At 39.5% G+C, this 17,621-nt stretch overlaps 2 protein-coding genes across 3 annotated transcripts; both read left to right on the plus strand.

Moving 5' to 3' along the window:
- The first annotated feature begins 554 nt into the window (after positions 1-554).
- hexa (hexosaminidase A (alpha polypeptide)) lies at positions 555-9,589 on the plus strand. 2 transcript variants are annotated; one of them, XM_030730857.1, is made up of 14 exons: positions 555-816; positions 1,347-1,451; positions 3,015-3,080; positions 3,408-3,454; positions 3,555-3,665; positions 3,758-3,859; positions 4,019-4,151; positions 4,460-4,640; positions 4,769-4,855; positions 4,939-5,011; positions 8,297-8,477; positions 8,738-8,828; positions 8,941-9,048; positions 9,159-9,589. In XM_030730857.1, the coding sequence occupies exons 1-14, from the start codon at positions 555-557 to the stop codon at positions 9,220-9,222; spliced, it is 1,611 nt and encodes a 536-aa protein (XP_030586717.1). In that variant the 3' UTR covers positions 9,223-9,589. The 2 variants fall into 2 exon arrangements, with proteins under 2 accessions (XP_030586717.1, XP_030586718.1); XM_030730858.1 differs by lacking the exon at positions 555-816 and adding an exon at positions 935-1,227 and having other exon boundaries at positions 9,159-9,222.
- Positions 9,590-14,377: 4,788 nt separating this feature from the next.
- On the plus strand, positions 14,378-17,097 carry LOC115781984 (photoreceptor-specific nuclear receptor-like). Its single transcript, XM_030731948.1, has 9 exons — positions 14,378-14,495; positions 14,632-14,724; positions 14,987-15,131; positions 15,260-15,363; positions 15,465-15,728; positions 15,961-16,145; positions 16,255-16,495; positions 16,579-16,684; positions 16,811-17,097. Exons 2-9 carry the CDS (start codon positions 14,637-14,639, stop codon positions 16,941-16,943), a joined length of 1,266 nt encoding a protein of 421 aa, XP_030587808.1. The 5' UTR covers positions 14,378-14,495; positions 14,632-14,636; the 3' UTR covers positions 16,944-17,097.
- Positions 17,098-17,621: the final 524 nt, after the last annotated feature.

Below are 17,621 nucleotides of genomic sequence, written 5' to 3' on the forward strand. Positions count from 1 at the left end.
TAGCTCTGTATTTTAATTTTCTGTTATTTTATTTTTAATTTTGTGTTCAATTACATTTTTGTCTCAATGACTTTCCTTAATGAGTTCGCTCTTCGCACTTCAGTTTTCATTTAAGAAACGGATCGCTTCCGTTTCTTTATTCTAATATTGTAATACCAATAAAAGTATATAATCTTAAATCACTTATGTATACTTATTCTTTAAAAGGATGGGTATTTATCCAGGTCAGATTAAGAAGTTCAGAATGTGTATGGCAATAAAAACACTTAAAATAAAAAGTCAGACTAACTGAAGGCATTTCTTGGAATTAAAAAAAAATAAATCGGTTTTTAGGAAACTATAGTAACTTTGTCCCAAACCTTACCGAACTGCGGCAGAAAACTAAATGTAATGCAAATGAATATTAAATCTCCATCCTATAAATATGTATTTTAATTGTTATCTTGTTTTACTAACTCGTTTTACGGGCGCAGTCACGTGATCCCATGCGCCTAAGCACATGACAAGCGGCGTTTTGACGGTGCAGTTCGCGCTAGTGAATATCCAGGAGAGTCATGTTTGAAGTAATGTCTGGACGATATACTTTTCCAAAGTATAATTTGGTGTTATTCTTCTTCCTTCAGCTAGGTCTGCAGTCAGTGAAAGGAGTATGGCCGTTACCACAGTCTTTCACCATCTCGTCGGAGCGATACCCTCTGAATCCTCAGGCTTTCTACTTCGCTTACGGAAAACAATCAGCCGCACAGGAAGGCTGCTCTGTCCTGGATGAAGCGTTTAAGAGATACTTTTCTCTTATTTTTCCAGACTACATATCTGGTAGGTTTTACAGTGAGGCGATATTCATACTATGCTAAAACGAAAGTACATTTTAAAACCTTGCGGACATTAAAAGTTGTTCAGTGGAACTGTAAATTGCTCTATTTGTAAATAAGGTAAGCATATGAATTGGCCTCTAACGTGTTTGTAGAAACTGCCTTTTTTTTTAAGTCTGCTGTGGACACTACTAGTAGATGGTTTGGTAATAAAACGCGCTTGAAACATGATTGTAAACGCACAAAAAACAGAGCAAAGTGCTCACCCTGGCTTCAATGTTGTTTGTCTTGTTGGCTTTTAAAAGCAGATCAATGGGCTTTGTATAGACAGCAGTTCATCAGTCAGCCAGCATGGGCCCACCAACTGAAAATAACCTCACAACAGTAACAATGGATGAGAGTAACACAGCTTCATGTTTGTGTTTTAGAATTACCAGTTCCTTGTAAAATATCATTTTGTCATTTGCTTAAAGTGCAAGTTCGCTTCTGCAATGTTAACATCTGTGGTTATGGTTTAACTTTTATGACCACCAGCTTATAGCATTCTGCAATTCAGTGAGGATCAGCCATTTACTGTCCAAGTAAGTGTTGGCCTTGATGATTGTGACGGCTACCCAGATGAAAACTCTTCTGAGCAATGTAAGTAGTAAGCACTGATCCCCATTGGTTAGAATGGATAACACTGTATTGTATATTGTGTTACCACTTTAATACTACACTGCTCTTAAAAAAAGGGAACACTTTTAATCAGAGTATAGCATCAAGTCAATTAAACTTCTGGGATAGTGACCTGGTTAGTTAAGTAGCTGAGGGGTTTGTTAATCAGTTTCAGCTGCTTTGGTGTTAATGAAATTAACAGCAGATGCACTAGAAGGGCAACAATGAGACAACCCCACAAATAGGAATGGTTTTAGAGGCCATTGCCAGTGCCCCCCCCCCCCCCCCCCCCCCCCCCCCTCTTCATTTCTTCTGTCTTTTTTTTTTTTTTTTTTTTTTTTTAAACTAGTTTTGCATTTTGCATGGTAGCATGAGGCGATACCTGGAACCTACAGAGGTTGCACAGCTAGTCCAACTCCACCAGGATGACACATCAATATGTGCCATAGCCAGAAGGTTTGCTGTCTTCCAGCACAGTCTCAAGAACATGAAGGAGACTCCAGGAGACAGGCAGTGACTTTAGGAGAACTAGACAAGGCCTTAGAAGGTCCTTAACACATCAGCATGACTGGTATCTGCTCCTTTGTGCAACGAGGAACAGGATGAGCAGCCAGAGGCCTACAAAATGACCTCCAGCAGGCCATGTCTCTGACCAAACAGTCAGAAACAGACTTCATGAGGGTGGCCTGAGGGCTCAACATGCTCTACTGGGCCCTGTGCTCACTACCTGTCCGGTAACATCGTACCGGTAACATCATGCAGCACGACCAGTTTGGGTCAGTGATGGTCTGCGAAAGCATATCCACAGAGGGATACACAGACCTCTACAGGCTAGGCAACAGCACCCTGATTGCCATTAGGTATCAGGATGAAATCCTTGGACCCATTGTCAGACCCTACACTGGTGCAGTGGGTCCTGGGTTTCTTCTGGTGCACAACAATTCCCGGCCTCATGTGGTGACAATATGCAAGCATTTCCTGGAGGATGAAGGGATTGATACTATTGACTGTTCTGTTGGATTTAGGTCACCCAATCTAAATCCAACAGAACACCTCTGGGACGTTGTTTGTCCCTCCGATGCCGCCAGGTTGCACCTCAGGCTGTCCAGGTGCTCAGTGATGCCCTGGTCCTGATTTGGGAGGAGGTTCCCCAGGATACCATCCATCATCTTATTAGGAGCATGCCCTGATGTTGTCAGGCATGCATACAAGCACACGAGGGCCATACAAACTACTGAGAACCCTTTTGATTTGCTGCAATGAAATTTTGGCAAAATGGACTATCCTGCTGCATAATTTTTAGACTTTGATTTTTGGGGTGTTTTTGAATTCAGCCCTCTGTAGGTCGATAATTTTAATTTCCATCAAATGATGTGGCATCCTTTACTTCCTAACACATTATCCAGTCCATATCAATATAGATAACAGCATGATTTTTTCCCCCCATTAAGATCTCATGTGTTTTCAAAGTGTCCCTTTTAATTTTTCTGAGCAGTGTATATAGAGAGTGAAGAAATACCTGACTTGGTCCTGTTTGTGTTCTAGACACTCTGAGGGTCTCTGCTGGACAAGCATCTCTGAAGGCAGAAACTGTGTGGGGTGCTCTAAGAGGTGATTACAGCATATATAATATATTTCTGAAGTACATCAGTAATTAAACAAGCATTTTAACCATCACCTAAAGCTGGAAAAGGGTTGGCTTTTGTCAAAGCTTGCTGAGTTGTAGTGGACTCAGATTCAGTTGTTTTAACTCGTGTGACTCAACAGATGTAACGCCTCATGTACTATCATGGACACATTAATGATAGTTTTATACAGTAGTATTTTAAGTAGGTCTGCTTCATGTTGATTTACAAAATAGGGAAATGCTGACATTTTCGACCATCATCTATGTTTAACAAATTGATTATTTAGTATACACCCTCTGTTTAAGCACAGGTCTGGAGACCTTCAGTCAGTTGGTTTACCAAGAGGATTTTGGCTCAGTAAGTCACAGGTTTTCCACAAACTCACAAGGCCTCTGAAGTAATTACTTTTTGAATATATGGTTAATATTTTGCTTTTTTCTGTTATTTTTTTCTTTAGTATTTTGTCAATAAGACTGAGATTGAAGACTTCCCCCGGTTTCAGTTCAGGGGGATTTTGTTGGACACTTCTCGTCATTATTTACCAGTGCAGGCCATTTTAAAAACCCTGGTAATAATCAGACGACACAATCTAAGCTTAAGCTTTTTGTTTCATTAATCGTGTTTATTATTAGTGGTATTTACATACATGTTTTTTGTTAGGATGCAATGGCCTTCAGTAAATTCAATGTGTTTCATTGGCACATTGTTGATGACCCCTCCTTCCCTTATCAGAGTCGCACCTTTCCAGACCTTTCTGCTAAGGTATGTTGACATATTTCCTTGATGTGCTTAAATTGTCACATCGTTCTTGGTTATTTTATCCCAGAAATCGAAGTAGGTTTACTGCATGTCGATTCACAAGGTAGGAATGTGCTGAAAAATAGCATCAACTCTGAACATAGACTTTTGGCTCTGATTCAGGGGGCTTTCCATCCAATGACTCACATCTACACACAGTCAGATGTGAGAAGGGTGATCTCATATGCCAGGATGCGGGGAATAAGAGTCCTTCCTGAGTTTGATTCACCAGGCCACACTCAGTCTTGGGGAAAAGGTAAAATTCAGTAAAACACCCAGTAAGTAGCACAACAAACAATCATTGTCCAGATGATTTCAGCATTTTGTTCTATAGAAGGAAAAAATACGTGGCATGATGCCTAGTTAAGGATCAGTAAGAAGAATTTCTGCCAAATCTGTAAGCCAAGACTATAAATTGCAGTACTGATATGTCCTGAAGATTGACTCACTGCTTATGTGGCAGACTGTTATCGTTACATCAGTGGCACGAATTGTCTGCACTCAATAGAAAATGCAAAAATGTATTTGAAGGATATACTAAACTAAATTCAAATTATTTCGCAGGGCAGTCCGACCTCTTGACTCCCTGTTACAGAGGGAGCACCCCTTCTGGTACTTTTGGTCCTGTTAATCCAGCATTGCCTTCCACCTACAAGTTCATGGCAACACTATTTAAGGAAGTATCTTCAGTGTTTCCTGATTCCTATATCCACTTAGGAGGAGATGAGGTTAACTTTTCCTGCTGGTAGGTTGAACTGTTAAAGATAATTTACATGTCTGCTGATTGTTAATGGTTTAAAGCAGGATCTAGTCCTATTGTTTTGGCTCTTCTGTGCCAGATACCACAGTACAGGTTTTTTTTTTTTTTGGTAGGAAATCCAACCCTGATGTCCGAGCATTCATGCAAAAGATGGGATTTGGAACTGACTTCACCAAACTGGAAGCTTACTACATGGAGAAGTAGGATGCAAAAGGGAATATACTACATAGAAGGTTCTGCAAACTCCCCCGACTGATGCATTCATGTATTTATCTTTTTTTAGCATTGTGAATATCACTACAGCTTTCAACAAAACATCTATTGTGTGGCAGGATGTGTTTGACTATCATGAACGAGTAAGTACACCCCACCAAAACACCTATATTTCATGATAACAAAAATGTACATTTCCTGTGTGAGTGGTTTTTATAGGTTGTGGTTGGAAATATTTTGCTGAAAGTGCATGATGCTGATTTTGACAAGTAAAAATTTACATATTCACAGATGGCTCGTTTTGAATTAAAAAACAAACAAAACAACGTTTTTTGAGTGAAGCACTGCAGTGTGTTTAGACTACACAGGTGAAGTTTACCGGTTGCATTATAGGGATGCAGATGCAGACATCTTGGGGAAAAAAAAAACAATATTTGACTACAGTATAATATTGGATTTTTTTAGTGTAACACAGTACTGTGGAAAAGTCTTGGGCTGCCCCTCATGTCTTTATGTTCAGTTGGGAAATAAGCACAGCAATGTATTGAAACATATGCAAACATATATGGAAATACAATAAAGAAGGTAAAAAAAGTTTGTACGGTTCTAACAAGTTTGAATGTCAGTATTTGGTGTTTTTTGTTTTTTAACAGTCTACACTCTCTTAGGTCGCTTTCTTATCATTTCTTTAAGCAGTCTTCAGGAATAGTTCTCCAGGCTTCTTAAAGGACATTCAAAGCTCTTCTTTGGATGTTGGCTGCCTTTTGTTCCATTCAAGATGATCTCACAGTGCTTCAATAATGTTGGGGTCTGGGCTCTGAGGAGACCAATCCATGACTGATAGTGTTCCATTGTTTGTTTTTTCTATCCAGGTATGTTTTTACTGCATTGGCAGTGTGGTTGGGATGGTGTAATTCAATATTCTTTGTCATATCTGGAGTTTCAAGGCACAACAGAAACAAAATCAGAAAGGCTGGAGAACTATTGCTCATGACCATTTAAAAAATAAATAAATAAAATACAGGAAAGTCTGGCTGCTTGGAAGCAAAATATAAAGAAATGAGGGGTGGCTCAAGTACTGTACCTTTTTATAGGTTTATTCTTGGATTATTATTTCTAGATATTTTAGACTGCATTCATTGAAGGATATATAGTACCAGTCAAATGTTTGGACACACCAACACGTTCATATGAATGAAAAGCCTTATTATGGAGCCCTACAGATACACTGCAGTAGTTTAAGACAACTGCCCAACAGTTTAAAACAGTTTCTTGTATGACAGCATCCAGCTGATTTATCACCATGGACAGATAGTCCATGTGTATATGTGTATATGTATATGTGTATGTGTATATGTGTATGTGTGTGTATATATATATATATATATATATATATATATATATATATATATATATATATATATATATATATTATAGCTTTTTTTGCCTGAAAAGTATAGTCAATGCAAAAGTGCCTTAAACCTGCATTCTTTCTAGTGGCCAGCAGGGGGACTCACTTGAATGCAAAAAGTGTTCTGTGTCTGTCTGATCCACTCCTCGCTTGTCACATCCACTTTCAAAACAGCACCACTGCAACAGTGAACACCCCTAGCTTGAGACTTTACAACAGGATGTCAATAACCAATGGATGACATCACAGTGGATGCATCCATCATTTATATACAGTCTATGTATATCACAAGTTCTGTTCATCTAAGCCTGAGAACCCATAGCCTTGTGTTGCAGCGCAATTCTCTATCAGTGGTGGAGGTATGGAGAGAAGGCTGTTACCTGTGTGAAGTACGCAGGGTGGTTAAAGCACGGCTCAGGGTAATTCTAGCCTCTCCGTGGTATCTGGACCAGCCGGGACCCACACACAACTGGGCCCGCTACTACACTGTGTGGCCCCTCGCTTTCAAGGGTCAGGAAAAAAAAAAATCCTGTGTGCTGTGGCAAGTTGGTTGTGCAAGCTGCTGTGTTTTTGTTTTGTTTTTTGGTTTCCCTGATGCTAATTCACAGATAAAACATGGTTTCCTGTAAAATGTATCAGCATGGATGGTCAAAACCTTTGGACTGTTCATACAGTATGGTGCACAGTATTTAATTTGTATCAATGCCACCAGGTGGCAGTCAACACTGCACTTTATACTTAAGTGTTACTAAGACTATTCTGTCCCAATTCTATACAGCATTTTAATTTTATACAGAATGTACATGAAATGTGTATTTCATGCAACTGAAATTCATTTTTGAGTCATGTTTATAATACGGAAACATTCCAAATAATACACGACTTGATATGTAAAGAACTGGGACACAACTACAAAGAGTGTGATTGCTGTGGTACAATATCAAAATGCGTTCTGCTGTATTGCTACATGCTGCTTACTCCTGAACACAGCAGTATGAAAAATACTGCTACTGTCAGCTGTTTTGCCAAAACCTTAACAATTATGTCTTTGTTTATCTCAGAGATAATCAAAGAATTATGGTGTCTTTCTAAATATTCCAGATTTAAAAAAATAGTCTTCGAAGACATTACCTCTATGCACATGCGTGCTCCTAACCCAATCTGCTGGTAGTCTTACAGATTTCCACAGCTGCTTCCATCAGACAAGCTTAGCAGAAGAAAATTAAAGATATTGTTTGTTTTGATTTTCAAGCAAAGCATTAAAGACCACTGTTACACAGATATACACACAATTAATGGAAATGTAGCACTTTTTTCCCCTGTATTGGAAAACTCTAGAGTTTAGGCAACAGGGTGTGCAAGTTAACAGGCTTTGAATTTAGATAGTGAAAATTACTTGATTATTTATAGATCTCAAGAATTACTGTTGGACTTGCTTATGAGTTCAGGGGAAAAGGGAAATGAAAGGGAGATGACTTAAAGAACAGATTGACACAGTTTATCATAGGTACTCTCCTTGGATAGGGTACCATCCTGTATTGAGCAGTTTGTTGGTAATAATGTGGAGAGAGGATATGGTGATATGTTTAGTTTATTAACAGCTTAGAGTTTATGCTTTGGCAACACAACAGCTAATTTTGGGATTCTGCAGAAATTAGGCTTGATGCTTTCCCAGAAAGAAAATAAAATTCTTGCCCACATATCTCACTTTCATCTGGTGCACAAACAACAGGGAATAATGGCCAAAGGGAGGTCCAATCCTGGTTGCCAAATGTTGGCTACACGTGGATTGTCCAGACTGGCCATTTTTCCAATATCTAGATGAGAAATTTTGTGTTCTGAGGATTAGAAATTCTTCAAAAACCTTGTCTTGCTCACAAAGATTTCTTTGATATGTGACTCTTCTGAATGGTAAATATTAAATGTAAACAGATTAATCAATCAGATTCAGAAGGCAGACAAGTTTGGATAATATACCACAGAAGGGCAAGACAGTTGTTGTTGTTACCCTTCTCAGATTCCTAAGGACACAGTGCTGCACATCTGGAAGGGCGACCCAGCTTCTTATGAGGCAGAACTCAGCAGGATCACCAAAGCTGGCTACAGGGTCCTGCTGGCTGCCCCCTGGTACATCAACCACATTTCCTATGGCCAGGACTGGCGCAACTACTACACCATACAGCCACTGAACTTTTCTGGTGTGTGCATGACCAAGTAATAATGCATAAATAATCCAATAATACAGCCTGGCTCCGTCATGTGCTGTTCATGATGCTTGTCTGGTGGTAGGAGCTGTCAGTAGAGATTATGTATTAGAGAGCCCCATTTAAAAACCTGATAAGTTTTGACTTGAAGTGGTGTGGTAAATTTGAACTGATAGTAAAAAGTCAATTACAGCCAATTTTAAGGTAAGTGTGTTGTGTTATTAAAGAAAAAAAAATCCATATCCCTTTCACAGGTACCGAGGAACAGAAGAAGCTGGTGATAGGAGGTGAAGTCTGCATGTGGGGGGAATATGTTGATGCAACTAATCTCACCCCACGTCTTTGGTAAGAGACTGGTGATTTCAGAGGTCTTTTCAAACTAGATAACCTGAGCAGTATATGCAGCTCATATGATTAATCAACATAACGAGTAGATGCATCCAAAAAAAAATCACAGGCCAAGGGCAAGTGCTGCTGCAGAGAGACTGTGGAGCGATGAGAAGCAGACCTCTAACGTGGACAAAGCGTTTCCTCGATTGCAGGACTTTCGCTGCAAGCTCCTGAGGTACTTTACCTTTTCTGATAATACACTCTAAAGAGCTTAACACTGCCATACCTCAGCACATCACTGGACTCTTTCTCACGATGTCTGCTTCTGGTTCACTTTGTTTTCAGGCGGGGCATCCAGGCAGAGCCTCTCTTTGTCGGACACTGCAAACATGAGTACCAAGGTGTTTGAAAATACTGGATGGAGTGACATTTCAGTGCATTCTTTTAAAAAATGAATTCTGAAGTTAATTTTTTGGGGGAAAAGGGTACCGTATGCAACCTCTGAAGAAGTGTAAATTATTCTTCTTCAAAAAAAATGTTTCTCTGCTTTTCAGTCCAATTTACACATACTCTCAGGGATTTTCTGTTTTGTTTTTGCAAGTGCTTTTTTAAAATTTTACATTTTTATCAAGTAGTCATCGTATAGGAATGTAATGAATGTGACATTTTACTTATATGACTACAAAATATACAAAGCAGCTGGGTTTTGCTTTAGTATGTACATGCCAGTATGCTGTAGCTTCCTCTTTTTCCACTCAAATGCAATAAAATCCTGTTGCTGTGCAGATCATGTAATAGTTTTTTTTTTAAATATATACAGAATAAAATATGGGATGTTGCTATTTTAAACATGTGAATTTAATAGTCATACTGAAAAATATTGGCAGATTTTCCCATTGAATTGCATGAAATAAGGGAGAAAAGAAACATAAGCTTATATAGAATTCGAATACAAACAATTTCCTATAGAATAATATGCAGTTTGTGTCAGGTATAAAACATCTGATACTCTGATCCTAGGAAACTGTTTTAAACATAGAACCCTATTGTATAACTGTTTCTACTGTATAACTGTGTAAACATTAAAAATGAAACTAGTTAACTTCACACCACCCTTAACGAACAAATGGAAACAAAAGAGGAATTTTTTTGGGGGGGGGGGGGGGTTGCTGATATAGTACATCGACTACTCCACAAAGAATATCAGGAAAGGGGGGAGGAGGAGGGTGAAGTCATGTTGGAGGCTTCCTTGGAAAGATTTACAAAAAGGGATCTTCCAAGTCTTGCTGATATCTTGACAGGAAAATCAACAGGAAATAGGAAAATTAAACTAAAATAAATATGTAGTGACAAAAGTGAAATTATTCAGACAATCCAACATAGTAAGAATACAGAACACAACAAAATCAATCACCATTAGAAAAATAACACAATGTTAAAGAATTTATTTTAAAGAAATCCCACTATCCAAGATTTACTGATACTTTCATACTAACAGTACACCTGATTATGATTTGTCCAATTCAGTGTTATGTTGTGCTAAATAATGACGTTTCATCTCAGGGCACTTTACACACTAAGATCAACCCTTACAATAGCCAGTTAGTGACAGAAACCTGATCTTTTCCCCTTGACTAAACACTTGGTGACAGTCAGGAGAGAAACACCCCCCTGTTTAACAGAAACCTGTAACAGAACCAGTCTCCGGGTGGGTGGCTGTCTGCCTCTAATGGTTGGGAGGAAGAGAAGAGAAGGGAGCAGTGTAAAGAAATGAAGAGTGAAACCACAGATCAGAAAGAGGAACTAGGTATCAGTATAAAGTACAGGGAGACAGAGGAGGCACTATTGGAGAGAGAAGTCGTAAGGGAAATGATGTGCCATGGAAAGGTGCATCACAGGAGGTCCCGGAGGCCTGTAGCTGCATAACTAGAGGATGACTTGGGGTTCTGTGTCAGTCCTAATCATAAATCTCATAAAACAGTTTTAAGCTTACTTTCAAAAGGACAGAGACTGTCTCAAACCCAAGTCCTACAAAATAACATGCGCCAAACAGAGCAAAACTGTCCATTCTGACACCCCTTTTCAACTTTCAGCTTAATTTAATTGGTATATAAAAAGCAAAACATTAGTGCAAAAATGCTGTAATACTGTGCTGAATCCTGTATAGACTCTGGAGCTTGAAAAAAGGCGACTGGACTTCTTTAAGTTCCTTGAAGATGTTTCACCTCGCAGCTGAGAGGCTTCTTCAGTTCTTGAACCAAAGGGTAGAGAGACCCAGGTTTTTAAACCCCAGTGGGGGTGTCTGCTGGAGGTGGTTGTGACCCACAATTGTTCACGTGCATTATCACATGTGCCAAGGTGTGAAAGAAGGTATGGGTCATTGCAATCAGTGGTTTTGGGTGAAACCAATTTACATGTAGGACTTTGCTCCACTCTATGAAGTGACCTAGGTCACTTCACCGAGGTCATCTGAAGAAAGGTGTGGATGGGGGTTGAGGTCCCTGGGGAGGGACCTCAGGACAGCATTGCAGACTGGGGAAAGCTGGTGATGTAATCGACCTCCTCTGTTCAGCAATGGCTGAAAAGGTCTGAAGTAACAAAGGATATGGGCTTTATTAATGAACAGTAATATGTAAGCATAGAAATGTTCCAGTCTGTGTGACACAGTCAAAGGATGTCTGTCTCCCTAGGGAATGATAATGTTAAATATTAAGACAGAGACATTAAATTATGGGAATATTCTCATATTAAATTATTACATGACCTCTATGGGCTGCTAGCATTCATACATTTTTTTGTGTTACCTTTACTGTTTTTGAAATTTAACCTATTATCTTTGAGTGCTGGAGTTTTACTGGAGCACAGTGAGCCTTATTCAGTGGTAAGACTAAATTACCATTTAGCTTTGTGGAAAAGTAAATCATTTAACCTACATTTATCTGATATTTCTGACAAATAATCAAAACTTTTAGCATAACTGATCTAACCAAATACGCTTCTTGGTTAATTTGTCAGCAGGAACACCGATTTTACAGTAAACATCACTGAACACCTGTTGAATAGAGCTGACTTCAATTTGATGTGGGCCAAGACGGCTGATTTTCTCATTGTGTGGATTAAAGTAATGGTAGCAGATGGCAAGGAGGGCCAATCCCTACCCTTAGTGCTGACACCTCAGTCCGGCTACTCTATCTGACTTGGGAGAGATCCACAGGAAATGCTGAACTAAACACAACAAAGCTTAACCAGGGAAACCTCGTTAACCTATCACTGGGGGGGGGTTAACCAAGCATGAATATGATCAGCCTGCATGGTTGTTTTATTTCCTACTAATTGGAGTTGCTCAGGTCTCAGTATAAGTTGGTACAAAACTGTAATAAAACTGTTGGTTTTGAATTCCCAAGTTCATGATAAAATGTTAAAAATAATTTATAGATAAAGAGTTATCATTTATTTTACAATTTGGTAACCTCTAGGCTCCTGCTCTCTGTGCACAAAGCGAACCCCTACAACTTTAAAAGTTAATCTCACTCTTTGACAACTGCTGACATTCAAGGAGATTATATCAAAAAGCTGCTTAGACTGATGGAAAGACTTATGAACTGGCGTTCAAGGGCATCCTCTGAAGGACAATGAAATTATGCCTTATGTGCTTGCTGTAGTGCACGTATCTCCACGTTTTTATGCACTGCACTTCACTACAGTAATTAGTGTTTAATATGCACAAAACGTAAAAAGGTAAAGGCATTCTTAACCTGTAAAAGCATGCAGGGTGTTTGAAAAATGATCTGTGGATTTGAGGGTTAAAGTAATGAGCAACTGATCTGTTTGATCTGACAAACAACAGAGCCGGGGGTTTACTGGTGACGTGTGTCCGAGCTCGTGTCCAGCTCTGTCATCATAAATATTTCCACTCAATACATAATCATCTAAATGGCTCATGGCAGCATGCTGCTAAAGGTTGTGCCGCGTCTGCACGGCAACCACAAGACCGGGGAGGGAAGAAACGTGACAGTTATTCCTGGCAGATAAAACAAAGCAGGAGTTTGCTGATGGTTGCACACAGGACTGTGTGTATGTGTATGAATGGGTGAATTAGGTTAATGAGGCTTGTCGTAAGAAAGCACTCTGAAAGCTCAAGCGATTCAGCACTGAGGCTTAAAAGTATCACCCAGCAAATCTCAGGTTTTTCACGAGAACTCGTACTTTTAAATACTTTATTTTTATATACAGTACCAGTCAAAAGTGATGAATGGGTAAGTGTGACCAAACCTTTGACTGGTACTGTAATTTTTACTTAGTATAATGATTTGTTTCTCCAAACCTTTGTTTTGCCAAAGAATGGTCAGTTTACACCCTTGTAAACCTTTGGCATTGTAGCTGCTAACTAGATGAGATTTGAATCTCAGACAAAAGTTCTTTTTTTTGGCCTTTTTTAGGGTCTAATTGCTCTAAATAGATAGAGTTTAAATGGTCCAGTGTGCACAACAATAATTTGCAGACTGCCCCATGCCTGTAATCCATTTATACACCAGTTTAGGGGAACACAGAGAGCTCTGTTTTCATTGCTAAGTTGGTCTCTTAAAATCAAGAGTGATTTATTAAGGATTACAGACATGATATAATTCAGCCTATGGAGACAGCAGGCATCAATATGTTTGGTGTGTTTGTCATGTTTAATTTCATTAAACTGAACTAGATGTGATCAGCTCTGTGCAATATTCAATACAGAAAATAGCATGCACATTTCTCGAGATCTTTAACATTTTCAGAGTTAAACTTCAGTGGTTCAATTTAAAAATAATAAATAAATTGCACTTGTGTAACTACTTAGGCAGACCGAGGCTTCAGAGAACAGCTACCATATGGCAGTAAAATGGAATTAAGGGTCAACCCTTTGCTGCTCTTTCAATCTTTGTGCTAATTGTTTTTCTTCTCATTACACTCTTTCGTGATCCCCCACCAAGAAGGAGATCACATTTTACTGAGGGTTAAGCTACTTTGCTAATTTGGGGTGACTCTGTTCTTCTGAGGCCATTAATGTCACTGACAGGGCCAATATGGCACAGAGGGACTGTCTTAACTCTGGTTAGCTCACTTGTTGGCTGTTGACAGAGGTCATCTTCTTCTGCAAATTATGTTTACAGTGACACTGATACAGCCTCACAATGCAGAACCGCACTGCCATTGCAACTGAAACTGGACGTTTTGTAGGGAAAAAGTTGCTGTGTCCTGTAAAAAGGGCCAAATATGAAGCAGAAATACACTGATTACAGGGGACATCGTTCAAGTAAGAACAAAACAAAACAGGGTGAGAAGAAAGCAATCCAGGAGAAAACAAAAGAAGAGGAGAGAGGCAGAGAGAGAGAAAAGAGGAATGAATATACTTTGCTGGACATACTTAGTGCCTGTAAGTGGTGTGACTGATTGATTTACCCTTATAGACAGTAAAGATTAAGAGGATGACAAATCAGCATTTGCTTACACAGCGCCTGGTGCTAATCTCCTTGTCTTCCTCCAGAAGACTCAAGCTCTCACACTCATTCTGGCAGAGAGAAAGAAAGAACGAGGACAGGTTGACCTCACATTTCATCAGATTAAACGGTACAAGAGCATCAGCACCGGATCACTCAGCATCCCAGGCTTAATTTTTTAAAGATCTTCCAAGAAATTACATGTGAGGTAGTGTAAAGAAAAACTTTTGATGTGTGCGTTTTGGGAAAATTGTGGCCAGTACTTTGTTCCAGAAAACAGTTAAAGCAAAACATGAGATACTTCTGGAAATCATCTTAAATTTATCCTTAACATTTTGTTATAGTAAGGATGGAGGACCAGATTTCAAATATGAACATGTTTTCATCAGACACCTCAAAGGACTTCACACAACAGAGCGCAGATGGAGCTCAAGCAGGTGAGTCATTCTTTACTACAATATGTGAGATTTTATAAAGGTTTTAGACACTGATTGTAAAAGGCTTTTCAGTACAGGAGATTAGACTCGCCCTTATTGTTAACAACATCTTAAAGACATACGTTTATTCATTCAGTGCACACAGAGTCTCAAACCAAGTTCAAAACGCGTAAAAGAGCGAGTTAATTTAACATCAATCTGTAATTAAACAGGGTTCATGCTCAAAAGACTGAGCAGTATTTCTGCTATCTGTTCTCCACAGAAAAAACTCAGTGTAAATCACTCGGTCAAACCCTGCTTTGTAAAGTGTGCTCTGACGCGAGCAGTGGCAAACACTATGGCATTTTTGCCTGTAATGGCTGCAGTGGCTTCTTCAAGCGCAGTGTGCGGAGAAGACTCGTCTACAGGTGGGCAAGAGGCTCTCTGGAAATAATGAATGAAATCCTCTGAAGGCAGCTGTACATAACAGGAAAAAAAATCACTCATATGCCAACAAATGATATGCATTTTAACTCTCTCTGTCTTTATTTCTTAGGTGTCAGGCTGGAACAGGCAGGTGTCCTGTTGACAAAGCTCATCGAAACCAGTGCCAAGCTTGTAGATTAAAGAAGTGTCTCCAGGCTGGCATGAACAAAGATGGTGAGAAACTCTGTAGTTTCTGTGCGTACCCTAGTGATATGAATTCTCTAAAGCCTCACTGTCAGATGGTACCGCCTGCTCTTTACCTGTCCTTTTGGCAGCTGTGCAGAATGAGCGACAGCCTCGAAGCACAGCTCACGTCAGTCCAGACTCTATACATGCCGACTCTAAAAAGGAGCACCTGGTCACCACACAGGAACTCACCCCCTCTGACACTTATTCATCAGTCATCTGCAGACCTCTGATCACTTCATCTGCCCCTACTTCTGCAAATGTGCAACCTTGCAGCAACCTGAGTAACAACCACCGCTTTATGGTCAGCCTGCTGACTGCAGAGACCTGCGCGAAACTGGAGCCAGAGGACGGTACGATCGAATGAAGGCAGTAAGATTATTTACAAGATGGATGTCTAAACGTATGTGTTTTGAAATGGAAAAAAAAAAATTTTTTTGAAAGTAGACTTTGTGATTTGATTATACTGTTATGGTTGGTAAAAATGATGGTTTCCTTCTAAGGATATTTGGATTGTATGCCTTTGGACTGTCTGGATTCCTGGCGGCCTTAATGTTTACGTGTATCTCTTTTTCTGCTACGCAGTGGAGGAGAACATCGATGTGACAACAAATTCAGAGAGGGATCTCAGTCTCTTTGACTGCCGTTTGTCCCCATATACCTCCAACTGTTCAGAGAGTGTGTATGAGACATCGGCACGACTCCTCTTCATGTCAGTCAAGTGGGCAAAAAATTTGCCTCTTTTTGCTCACTTGCCATTTCGTGATCAGGTGAGGCCTTTTGACACATATATTTTTTATTTTAAGATTTGCTCATTGAAACATGCATGAACATCCTGTGAGACTGATGAGACACTCAGTATTTCTGTGACATCCGCAGGTGATTCTTCTTGAAGAATCTTGGAGTGAAATGTTCCTCCTGTGTGCCATCCAGTGGTCTCTGCCCATGGACAGCTGTCCTCTTTTGTCTCTGCCAGACCTATCTACCCCACAGCAGACAAAAAGCAGCATTCCTGCTGCTAACCTGCAGATCTTAGAAGAAATCTTTATTCGTTTTAAGGCCCTGGCTGTTGACCCGACAGAATTTGCCTGTCTGAAAGCCATTGTGCTGTTTAAGCCAGGTAAGGAATCACTGATGCAGCGATGGTAGTCATTGATTACTGGATCAGCTAACTGATGTCTGCTGTTTGAATCTCTGATGCAGAGGTACGCAGCCTTAAAGACCCAGAGCAGGTGGAGAATCTGCAGGACCAGTCCCAGGTGCTACTGGGTCAGCACATCCATACAGTGTACCCCAACCAGGGTGCCAGGTAACTGTACTTTATTTTCTGATAAATACTACAACATTTTCAAACATAGTAACAGCTGGAGAGTGCAAAGTTTCTCACCCCTATAGAAACATTAAGCTCACGGTCTTTTTGTTTTTGTCTAACAAGGTTTGGGAGATTGATACTTCTGCTGCCTTCCCTCCGCTTTGTGAATTCAGAGAAAATAGCTCAGCTGTTCTTTCACAAGACTATTGGCAGCACACCCATGGAAAAGCTGCTGTGTGACATGTTCAAAAACTAAACACGCATGAAGGGAAGCTTCCTGCAAACAACAAGCTGTCTGGCTGTCCAATTCATGCACTCTGCTGATGACTTCTTTCAAAAAGGCCTTTGTGATTAAAAATATTTTCCCATGTGATTGTTGGCAAAGCACAAGTGTGAATGGACCAGAGCCATCATTTATATTAATCTGTGATTTTTCTCTTAAGACAAGTAGACATGTTTAGGGGAAAAAGGTTTACTTGTATTTATGGCAATCTATTAAAGCACAGTTTTTGTATTGTTTAATATTTGTGAAGTATAATCATTTCTGGGATTTTTTTTTAATCTTTTTTTTTGACTCACATAAACAACAAAAATAAGTCAATACAGATTACCCCCAAAAAAAAGAAGAAGAAAAAAAAAGCCACAAGCACTAATAAAATGATCTGAAAGGAGAAACCACGACAAAGCAAATAGAGGGAAGGAACACTGCATGTCAGGCATCAGGTCTGTTCACACTGGTTTGTAGATTACATTAAAAATATTGCATTAAGATGCTTTAAGTAGATGTGAAAATTGTAGGATACAGCATAACAAGACTCATATTGGCACTATAGAGAAATCACATTTCCATTGGGTATAAGATAATTACTGTATATCCACAGGCATAACAACTCTATGATAGGCCCCAGTGCAAATATTTTGTACCAGAACAAAC

Source organism: Archocentrus centrarchus, chromosome 6 (assembly GCF_007364275.1).
Source record: "Archocentrus centrarchus isolate MPI-CPG fArcCen1 chromosome 6, fArcCen1, whole genome shotgun sequence".
In the NCBI taxonomy this organism is placed as follows: Eukaryota; Metazoa; Chordata; class Actinopteri; order Cichliformes; family Cichlidae; genus Archocentrus; species Archocentrus centrarchus.

Bases quoted from the DNA above. Each gene is read 5' to 3' on its own strand.
- hexa (XM_030730857.1), top strand. From the start codon at position 555: ATGTTTGAAGTAATGTCTGGACGATATACTTTTCCAAAGTATAATTTG. The intron at 3,455-3,554 runs GTAAGTCACAGG...TTTTTTCTTTAG, and splicing joins ACCAAGAGGATTTTGGCTCA to TATTTTGTCAATAAGACTGA. The intron at 4,856-4,938 runs GTAGGATGCAAA...ATCTTTTTTTAG, and splicing joins GAAGCTTACTACATGGAGAA to CATTGTGAATATCACTACAG.
- LOC115781984 (XM_030731948.1), top strand. From the start codon at position 14,637: ATGGAGGACCAGATTTCAAATATGAACATGTTTTCATCAGACACCTCA. The intron at 15,364-15,464 runs GTGAGAAACTCT...TCCTTTTGGCAG, and splicing joins GGCTGGCATGAACAAAGATG to CTGTGCAGAATGAGCGACAG. The intron at 15,729-15,960 runs GTACGATCGAAT...TCTGCTACGCAG, and splicing joins GAAACTGGAGCCAGAGGACG to TGGAGGAGAACATCGATGTG.